Here is a 10,676-nt window from a genome sequence, read left to right as displayed (position 1 = left end):
AGAAGTATCATTCTTATATAATTTTTTTTTTTTTTTTTAGCTATTTATTTATTTTTTCTTTATATTAAATCAGTAAGTCTTTGTTCATGCACTTTTATACGTATATGCAACCAATTGAAATATTAAAAATCAGTGTATTACGTTCTGTACGTGCAAAAAATTGATATGCATGCTCCCTCTTGAAACAGAAATATACGTAAATACATATATTTGCCGGCAACATTAAGAAAACAAAGAGCAAATATTAATGATGCAAAATCTATCTGCCCAATGATAAGTTCTAAGTATTGTTTATTCGATTATTTTTTTGCAAATCCATTTTGTTTTGTCATTTCATTCGGTATCGTTCGGATCTCATGTAAAAGGGATCCATGTCCATTTCTTTTATTTTATATATAAACAAAATTATATCGAGACGATTCGAAACGTGACAGCCTTTGTGTATATGCTGTACGTAAATTTTAAATAGACTTAGAATTTATCAGTGCATAAACGCTAACACTGTTTGTTTTCTATTTCGTATTATCATGTTTTTTCCTCCTTCAAAAAACAATATTCTCGTAAAGCTATATACCATTATAAGAACTCGAACGATTAAACGCCCCTAATCCTCGCAGATGGTTTGATTCGGAGAAAGTATCAAGAGTTATTTCGTATCTATACAATTATTCTGCAATTATCCTGCGAAAGAAAAGTTAAGTGCAAAATCACCAAGTGTCGAACGTTTGTATAAGAGACTTTTTCCTTTATATTTTATAATGCAGTTCTTTTCATGCATTGGATACACCCTGTGTTCGCTTTCAGTGCATGATTTCTTCTATCATTTGAGTCAGGGTACAATGGTAAGAGCGTTTCATTGACGCTAAAACATGTATATAAGTTCAATCCAGTCCATTAAGTCCTACTAAATCCTAATAAATATTCATTAGGAACAATAATAAAAGTTATGTACATAGGCAAATAAATATAGCGTTTATGATAAATCCTTGCTCAACGGTGTATGTTTCTTAAAAAAGATATTTCCTTAAAATAAATTTTATATATATATAAATGTAATATAATTGTATACATGTATGTATATACGTGTATACTTTCTTTTAAAGCAACTGAAATATTAAAAGATAGTCAAATCAAAACGTTGTGAAACTACTAAATTTCTCAAAGTTGTAGAAGATATAGATAGAATATTTCATATTTCCATCTATTTCTAATCTTTTTTGTCAAATATTTCATTGAATAATAAATAAAGTAGTAGATTCAATTATTTTTACAGATGCATTATTTTCAACGAGGCATTTAATAACAAAAATGTTTTATTATATTTTTTTAAATAATGAAAATAATTACATATACGTACATATGATAAAACGAGTATGTATAAAGATTTATTTACCATTTTGTAGAATTCGGTATTGCAAAATCTGTAATCTGCATACGACTCAGATGTCGCTAATAACAGGAGTTATTGTGTACGAATATATTACGTGAATTAAAACATGTATGCACGTACTTGAAGTAAAATATAAAGTAAAATATAAAACTTACTGAAATATTGTAAATACTAGGAGATAAAAGTAAAAAGATATATTTTATATTATACGATCAAATTTACGAAAGATAAATAACAATTTAAACTAGCATAGAGGTTAATAGAACAAATTACAGTAGTATAACCACTGTAATAAAATTAACGTACCTAGAAACTTTAAAATCTAGGGACATTAATGGTAATTTATAATCGTAATTTTGCAAATTTCAAATAAATGCTTGATACGTCATAAATTATTTGGTAATTGTTCTAATTCTAAAGCGGTCACATGTCTATACGCGTGTGAAACGATAAGCGTATAATTAAGAAATAGTTTCGTTGGTAGTCATAACATAACATAAGGACAAACGGGTCCTTTTTAATTACAAAAATGAAACATTACTGATACAATGATTCATTTTCTTTGACAAGTGAAATCATTAAAAAATAACGAAATGAAACAGGAAGAAACAGTTGTTTATTTATTTTATTAACATTAAATCTTTAAACAAGATATTTCCAACGATATATAAATTATTCGCCTATAAGACTGTAGAAGTTAGTTGTTTAATCAATTTCTTTTAAACGTATTATCACATCGTAATATAAGATATAGTTGCAATCGTGTTGAATGAAAAATGGCTGCAAACGTAAAAACAGGTGAGTACTGTGTACGAACATGCCGATAGTAATAACCATCACTCGAAGAAAATTAACTGATCTGTTTAATTGAAGAAAGTATATGTATATAATAAAATACAAATATAACTTCTTATCCATATGTTTGAAATTATAATTAAATTTCATTACTACGTCATGTTTTTCATTCGTACGTCAAATCCAATATACACTACCGTTCGTGAAATTTTTAATTATTATCGTGGCGCCTCTGAATTCATATCGCGTCAAAAGATATCTGACACTTGGTAGTGGGCGTATAATCGGAACGCAGAAGCTTCATTGTTGTCAATACGGGTATTGTTTTTCGTAAATTCCCCTGTATGTTCATGTCTACGTATTTGCATTTGTGTGCATGAATGTATAGAAAAGAATCTATACAATAAGTATCTGTTCGTGCATTGTATGCTGCAATACTAGATCTCAACGAACTTTTTTTTGAGATATTGCTTCATTTCATGGTTTCGTTTCAGAAATGCGAATTCCTACACGTTCTGCTCCTCGTCCACCGATTAATCCAAATTCGACGGCACAAAGAAATATTATTTGGAATAGCACGTAAGTTCGATATTATGTGGTTTAACACAGATTCTTTATACTTTTTGCCATTTTCCTAGTAAATATTTTCGTTACACAAATGTAAGTATATTATATATGATGTAATGACTGGATTTCATGCAAGACGCATGTTATAAGTTTATATAGGATTTCAAACATTATCGAATTCATTGCAAAATTTAATTACCTTTTGATATTCATAGAAACAATGTTTTCGGATCTTCGTTAATGCAACAACCTATTCAGAAGAAAAAGCCACCACCTCGGCCACCACCGCCAAAATTTAATCAAAATTACTCGCATACACAAAAGGAAAAGTTAAAAAAGCCAGTATGTAAGACGTCTATTAAATTAACATTTTACAGTTAATAAACATTATCTAATACTGTTTATATGGTATTTGAGTAGGTAAGACCTACAGAACTTTTGACTAATCTTTTCGGAAGAAAGAAAAGCGAACATCCAAGCATAACACAGTTAAATAGTCAAATACACAATACGATATTACAATCGGAAAACACAAATGGACCAATTTGTCTAATAGATTTTAGTCCACCTGGATCTCCAACATTTACGACTCGATCAAGTAGCGATGGTGTTAGCATTGATAGCTTTGGCAGTGATGGAAACTCAAATCCATCTGCATTTACAAGTAGTGGGAATACGTCTCAAACAGAAAGTGCCTTTGAAGATGATTTTGATTTTTTTGGAATATCTAATAAAAAAGCATCACAAAATGATCCATGGAAAATTAATTCAATAACAGATCCATTTGGACCATTGGAAATAACTAATCATAATACATTACAATCTGCAAAACATGTGGGGGATGCAAGCTTTTTTGCTTTTAATACAAATAATCATACAAATAACCAAGCGTCTTTCAATCAAACATCTTTGAAGAATACTCAATCAATGCCAACTATAATTCGTGCAAAACCACCCAAACCCCCAGCACCAAAAGTTTTTCAAACGAAAATACAGCGAAAGATTAATAACATCGAAATTGACTCAAGATGTTCAAACAAAATAGTGCCTTCTGCTAAACCAATGACATTAGATTTATCTAATTCATGGCAAAATGATTCTAAAGATAACCCTTCACCTCCGATGCCCACAATACCACCACCTGCACCGCCTCTGGAATATTTAGCAGAAATAAATAACGATCTTTCAGTAAGTAATTATAATTCGCTCCATACTTATTGCTTTATCAAAATAATTAGCATTCTCCTATTTTTAGGTCAGCAATGAAGAACCTTACGGCATTGCTCTATATGATTTTCCATTAATACATGTGGACGATTTACCTTTCAAGCAAGGTGATATAATATATTTAATTAGAAAAATTAATGAAGATTGGATGGAGGGTAGAGTAGAAAATCAACAAGGAATATTTCCTATCAATTTTATTGATATAAAAGTACCATTGCCTGGTGTCCCAGACAATATAGTTACCGCTATCTACCCTTTTAAAGGTGAAACACCAGAAGATTTAGTATTTGATGTAAGTTAGTTTGATGCAAAATTGACGATTATCATTTGCTTGCTTAGACATCATTCTTATATTACATTACATTCTTATATTAATATACATTATTATAATTAATATGATTAATATAAATTAATATAAGTATTCTGTTAATATGCAGAAAAGAATAACGATGATCTATTTTCTCCTGCTATTTATTATCATTAAAAATTAATTATTTTGCTCATCTGCACTTTTTTTATCAAGTTTATTGTACTGCTGAAGTATGAAAAATCCCATTACGTTTACTGATTACACATTTACTACACTTACATATTTGTATCTTACTGTATAATAATTATCTTAATTTCATTTTATTTATATATCCATATATATGTTGTAGGAAGGAGAAAAAATTACAGTTTTATCGAGGATATCACAAGATTGGTTATATGGTGAGTGTAAAGATCGAAAAGGACAATTTCCGGTAAATTACGTAAATAGAATCCCATGTAATCTTCCTTTATACATGGAAAATTAATGTTTCGCATGTTTTCTCATATTATAAATGATTATATGTCAGTGATTTCTATATTGCTAATTTTATTCTTACTAATATTTTTGTAATGATATTTTCATGAAGCAAGGAATGAAAGATTTAGAATTTATTCAGTTATGGATACTAAATGGAGACTAAATTTGTAGGATTTCTATTTACAACAAGACTGAGTTATATGCAAGTATGCATTGCCTTGTGAAAGAGAAAGAAAGAATTTCAAGAACATATTTTTACTAGATTTTTAAATTGTACTTTTGAAAATGAAAGATTTACATTTTGAAACTTTTTACGATAAAAAGAGTAGAGTAATATTACTTTTCAATTTTTTCAAAAGTAACTAATTTTTACATCACTAATATTTATAGATGTCTTAAATATTATTTTTCCCGAAGAAAATTAGTAATACAAATAAAACGTATTTTACCATCGTCAAAGTATTCAAATATCAAGCATTAATATTATTCCTTAATTGTGTAATATATATTTTTATACAGGATGACTCTTCTGCTAATTAAGTTAAAGACAATGCTGCTAATCGTACATCCAATCGTATACAATCGTAATACAATCGTTATCATTTCATATATGTATATTTTTAAGTATACATGGTAGCCTCTTTCTTAAACAGTGGCGGTATCGATTCCTGGTAATGATGTTAACGTTAACGCTCTTCTGGTGTTATACACGTGTAGCGTCAATACACATACGTCATCTGTAATGGCAAATGATAAGATAATATGTAAATCTATGAAATGGTCAGCAATATAATCTTTGGCTTAACTAGTGAGATCATCTCGTAAATTAAAATGCACTTAGTGCAAAAATATGAAAAAATGTATATATGAAACTTTGTAATAATTTTCTATTTCTTAACAGAAATTTCAATATAATTACGCACAGAATTGAAATTGAGATATTTCAATATCAAATTTCAGCAAATCCTATTTGCCTTTATGATTTAAACTTTATTTAAGTTGTCATTTCTTATGTAATAGAGAAAGTAACATTTCTATTATCAATATTTTTGAATAACATTTCTTTGTAAATTTCTCTAACTGATTATTAAGTGTAGATAAATCCTAGATTTATTAATAAATTTAATAAGTTAATATATTTGTTTAATAAATAATAATTACAAATAAATATTTAAACAATATGCAACATAACATAATTAACATGTAAAACGAATAATTATATTTTTTCATATGTACATAAAATATTTAAAACTTACTAGATTTAATGCAGAATTATAATTAAACCTGTAATGTTTCACTATTATTGTTTCAACAATTATTCTGTTTAACGTATCCTATATTATGTTAGAATGATCAAAATTACATATTAATTAGTAAAGGTAATAAAAAGGTAACAACAATTTTTGAGAAACATGTGTATGTTAACTTCATACTTAAATATGTTACACATATCAAATTGTATTTTATAATATGTATTTAAAATGTATTTCGATTTATGTTTAGTATATGAATATGCAATATCCATGTACTACACATATACTGAGCATATATGGAATCTGAGTATGTCAAATTTAAATTATTCATTATAGTTAAATATCGCATATATTAATGTAAATACTTAATTACACATTTATTACAATGAAACATATTTGCAAACCAAATTTGTGCATATTTTAGTAATTAAAAAAGGAAGATATATTATATATTCTAAAACGTGTGCGTATAAATAGATGTTCTTCAGTTGTAATATGTAGTAAATTATTTTAAAATTTTTGAAAATAGAAGATTTTAATTGCAGTATTAGCAAGCAATAATTTTATCAATTTTATAATTTATATTGAAGCCAGATATCCGAATTATAAAATGAATTTAAACAAATAGAATTATAATAATTATAGTTTGTTATATCTACATTTTTATGAACATAATGTAGAAAATTCTAGTTTCTAAACTTATTTCAGCATATACAATGTGATATTCGGTTGCATTAGTAATCATTTTGGCTCTAGTTCTGAAAGAAATCAGTGGTCAATCGACATGAAATTTGAAAGGGATTGAGGCAGGGAAGGGGATGTAGATCTTATTTAAAAATTTTAGCTATGGATATTTATTTGTTTCCGAAATATTGATAAAAAAACTTTCAATGCTATACATATATATAGCAACTGTTTTCGCTGTAGTAGTCGTCGAATGTCGAGTGCTGATTGTCAAGTAGCTGATGACGCAACAGCGATATCCACCTCAGTATGTATACGGTGTCCTACCTAAAATCCGTCCGCCTGTTTTTAGACTAAGTTATGTTTTAATCTCCGTGGTCGTAAAATGTTGGGTTAATATACCATGTGTGTGTGTGTATGCTACATAACCAGCGATCGACCTTAGTTATCAAATTATATATAAAAATATCCTGTCGTCTCACAGCGGCCGGCTAGTATTTGATTACTTAATCAGTTCAAAAAATAATTAAATAGAAAATAAAATATCCTTTAAACAACTGAAGCTACAATAACCTATTTTACGTGGGACACTGTATAGATACTGAAGTGACATCGCTATTGCATGATCGACAATTCGACAATTGAGGATAGGTACCAGAGAATACCTACCAGCGAAGACGGTTGATTAGTAATTAGTAACATCTATATAGACACCATTCAATATATAGTATCGAGAGCTTTTATTAATAACTGAAAAACTAATAAATAGCCACAGCTAAAATTTTAAATTTGGGATCCACTCCTCCCTTTCTCTCTCTCTCTCTCTCTCTCTCTCTCTCTCTCTCTCTCTCTCTTTCTCTCTCTCAAAAATTTCGTATCGTTCAGTCATTGTGATCTCTTTCAGAAGAACATCCATCATTTTTATCATGTGTGTAAAATAAATTTAATGTGATACATAATATTAATAATATGATATATTTTCTAGAAATATGTAATAGAAAATTCAAGTTTTGTAAATTATGAAAATATGTAATAAAATTAGTGAAAATATAAACAAGGAAGAATACTCCTACCAAAAGTGATATAAGTAAAGTGATAAAATTTGACATGAAATATATAACAGTGTACATATTCAATAAAAATATGTGGATATACAAACATTTTTGCAATGTTTAATGCTAACAGTCTTTATAAATTTGATTTATATATTCTTTACATTAAGTGTTTGCGATAGTGGTACTATTATTTTGCGCAGAAACACTTCCAGAGGTAGGGTTTTCACCAAGTGTGATAGCTCTTATTAGTAATACGTTCGGAGACTGTGCGGGTTTTAAATGTGTAGGATATTTTGAACACAATATACATTTGTTGATATGTTTAGAAAAGATTGAAAAGATTACAATTTTATATCGTTTTAATGTCTGTATGACTACGTTTCTAAATTTTTCACCTGTCAGACAATATAAAAAGAAATTAATTGCAAAATTCCAATGATATATATGAAAGCATAAACCGCGACACCACTTTAATAACATTTTTTCTTTTAACCTGAAAAATAATTAATAATTGTAAGATACAAAGTTATCAATTATATTAAAAGCATACGCAATAATGAGCAAGCATTTATTATACGCATATTCTAAAATATATACCAGTGTATATATTCCGCTTTTCTTTTCATCTCAGTACCGGGAAATTTAATCAAAATGACATCCCAATAAAGTTCCAAAGTTTCAACTATACCAAGGGGTAATAGTAATACTAAATAAACAGTTGATACTACAAATAATATTCTAAAAGTATGATGTACTTTGTTTGTTTTATGTCTGAAATTTTCTAAGAAATAACGTCATGAAATGTATTCGTTTTTCTTTAATTACACAAATCTACTTAATAATTTACTTACGAGTTAACTGACAGTGAATTTTTTCAGTTTTTTTCATGAGTATAATCAGTAAAATATTTCCAATAAATATAAAAAGTAAAGGTAACCAAGTTGATAATGCAATATAAAAATACATAGCACTACCCCATGGTTTTATTTTCTTTTGGCATGGTATAAATTCAAAAACACTGTCTGTTTCATAGCCTGTAAATTAAATGAAATACATTTCTGACATAACACATTGTACTGAAATTTGAATTTTTACCTCCCGAATATAATTTTGTTAATGATATTATAAAGCTGACACATATCAAAATAGTAATAGTTATTGTTCCCGAAGAATTGTTATAACGACCATATATTCCAAAAGGAAACATTATAGCAAATACTCGTGTCCATGTGAGAACTACAACTAGCCAAGTAGATGTAAATTGAAAGAATTCCATAGTAATAGAATTCAAACTGCATAGAAATCTACTAGCCTAAAAAAATGATATACTTAAGTTTCTAATTATATGGGTAAGATATATGTAATTATCTAATATAATTGCTTACCATGAAAAGATTATTAACAAATATAAAATGTGACTTTGCAATACCTACGGCATAATTAAATACTAATGCTCCGTTATCAGATAAGGCAAGTGCCTTTAAATAAAGTGACAAATTTGATTCACAAAGTATAGGTGTACTTAATATTACAAAAGAAATAGTATTTAACATTACACCTATGTAAAAAATAAATTATTTATTACAGTACAATAAACTATATTAACTTTACATATATATATATTATATATACATATCATATAAAGTAGCAAATTATCGTATAATAATAAGATGGAAAACTATTCTCCTTTTTTTTACTCACCGAGCATTATAATAAATGGTGTTACGTAGCCAAGTAAAAAGCGTACAAATTTAACAAATGGTTGTAATGATAACCAGTAAAAACGGATTTCACAAGGCCATACAATTTCTAAATCGGATTGTGAAAAATTGTAGAGAAAATCCAAAGTTGTTATTGGTAATGGGCATGTTAAATTTCCTTTAATGTAAGAACTATATAACAAATATAAATATGTAGATGGAAACATACAATAATCTTTATTTATTAATTATATTTTTAATTAATTACATTTCACAATTTTTATAAAATTCTCACCTGATTTCATCTTTTACTGAAATTTCAGTAGACTCTATTGATTGTAGCAATACATTTAAAATTAACATGGATTGCAGATTTATATTGGTAAGTGAAACCATTTGTATACATATACATGTACTTTATGAAGATACAACAAAATTTTATACTGTAATATCTAAAAATATATATTTTACATATTTTAATGATGAATATATATTACAAAAAATATGTTTTTACTTAAAATTTATATACCACCTTCTGTCAAACACCTTTTCACTACCATGACTAATAATGATGTCTTACTTCTCATTAAGATCTGCAAAGGCACCTGTCGTCAATTATCATAACATAGAATTATTCTTAGCAAATATCATTTCAATGCAGATAACAGCTTATAAGACTTATATATGACTAGAAACAGACCTGCATTTTGTGTACACTTAAATACAGATCTACATATCCAATGATGACAGTTTGTATAATATATATGTATATATGTATATTTTTTTTAACTTTCTGACAAGTTCCTTTTTTAAACTATAGCCACAATGATATGATAAAATAAAAGAAATTAATATTATTATATATGTAAGAAAAGGTTTCTTATATAGCAAATTAAATATTGTAAAATAATGTATTTGTTATAAAAAAATAATAATATTTAAAAGAAAATTCCTTTAACAGAGCTAAATATCTGATATACAATAAAAGAATTTTTATTTTTTTATCAACGAATTATTTTTAATAAAAGTCTAAATAATAGTTTATTTTTTAAATTGTAGTTTTATTTATTAATTTAAGTTATAGGCAATAGTTTAATGTAAAATTAATATAATGGAAAATTTAATACATATTGATATACAAAAGACAGTGTTAGTTAATGAGAACTTTTATTTTAATAATTAGATATATTTGTTGGGTAGTAATTATCATCATTT

The 10,676-nt window shown here is 27.1% G+C and overlaps 2 protein-coding genes across 5 annotated transcripts; one reads left to right on the top strand and one right to left on the bottom strand.

Annotated features, from left to right (window-relative positions):
• Positions 1 to 1,305: 1,305 nt before the first annotated feature.
• L(3)05822 (SH3 domain-containing lethal (3) 05822) lies at positions 1,306 to 6,430 on the top strand. Of its 4 annotated transcripts, none has more exons than XM_072005207.1 (6): positions 1,306 to 2,188; positions 2,680 to 2,764; positions 2,968 to 3,094; positions 3,173 to 3,940; positions 4,008 to 4,279; positions 4,646 to 4,827. In XM_072005207.1, coding segments are annotated over exons 1-6 (1,275 nt in total). In that variant the 5' UTR covers positions 1,306 to 2,166; the 3' UTR covers positions 4,647 to 4,827. The 4 variants fall into 4 exon arrangements, with proteins under 4 accessions (XP_071861308.1, XP_071861305.1, XP_071861306.1 ...); XM_072005204.1 differs by having other exon boundaries at positions 1,308 to 2,188; positions 4,008 to 4,271; positions 4,639 to 6,430; XM_072005205.1 differs by lacking the exon at positions 1,306 to 2,188 and adding an exon at positions 2,247 to 2,503 and having other exon boundaries at positions 4,008 to 4,271; positions 4,639 to 6,430.
• Positions 6,431 to 7,788: 1,358 nt separating this feature from the next.
• LOC139988151 (uncharacterized) lies at positions 7,789 to 10,479 on the bottom strand. The gene is made up of 8 exons (XM_072005208.1): positions 9,994 to 10,479; positions 9,757 to 9,913; positions 9,463 to 9,653; positions 9,147 to 9,319; positions 8,857 to 9,073; positions 8,613 to 8,795; positions 8,359 to 8,542; positions 7,789 to 8,254 (listed from the first exon to the last, which is right to left on the bottom strand). Exons 2-8 carry the CDS (start codon positions 9,855 to 9,857, stop codon positions 7,924 to 7,926), a joined length of 1,380 nt encoding a protein of 459 aa, XP_071861309.1. The 5' UTR covers positions 9,858 to 9,913; positions 9,994 to 10,479; the 3' UTR covers positions 7,789 to 7,923.
• Between the last annotated feature and the right edge of the window lie 197 nt (positions 10,480 to 10,676).

This window comes from Bombus fervidus, chromosome 6, assembly GCF_041682495.2.
Source record: "Bombus fervidus isolate BK054 chromosome 6, iyBomFerv1, whole genome shotgun sequence".
NCBI classification, from domain to species: domain Eukaryota; kingdom Metazoa; phylum Arthropoda; class Insecta; order Hymenoptera; family Apidae; genus Bombus; species Bombus fervidus.
Note: the sequence above shows the minus strand (reverse complement) of the source record. Positions and strands in the feature narration are given on the sequence as shown.

Bases quoted from the DNA above. Each gene is read 5' to 3' on its own strand.
- LOC139988151 (XM_072005208.1), bottom strand. From the start codon at position 9,857: ATGGTTTCACTTACCAATATAAATCTGCAATCCATGTTAATTTTAAAT. The intron at 9,074-9,146 runs GTAAGCAATTAT...TCATTTTTTTAG, and splicing joins TTGTTAATAATCTTTTCATG to GCTAGTAGATTTCTATGCAG. The intron at 8,796-8,856 runs GTAAAAATTCAA...TTTAATTTACAG, and splicing joins AACAAAATTATATTCGGGAG to GCTATGAAACAGACAGTGTT.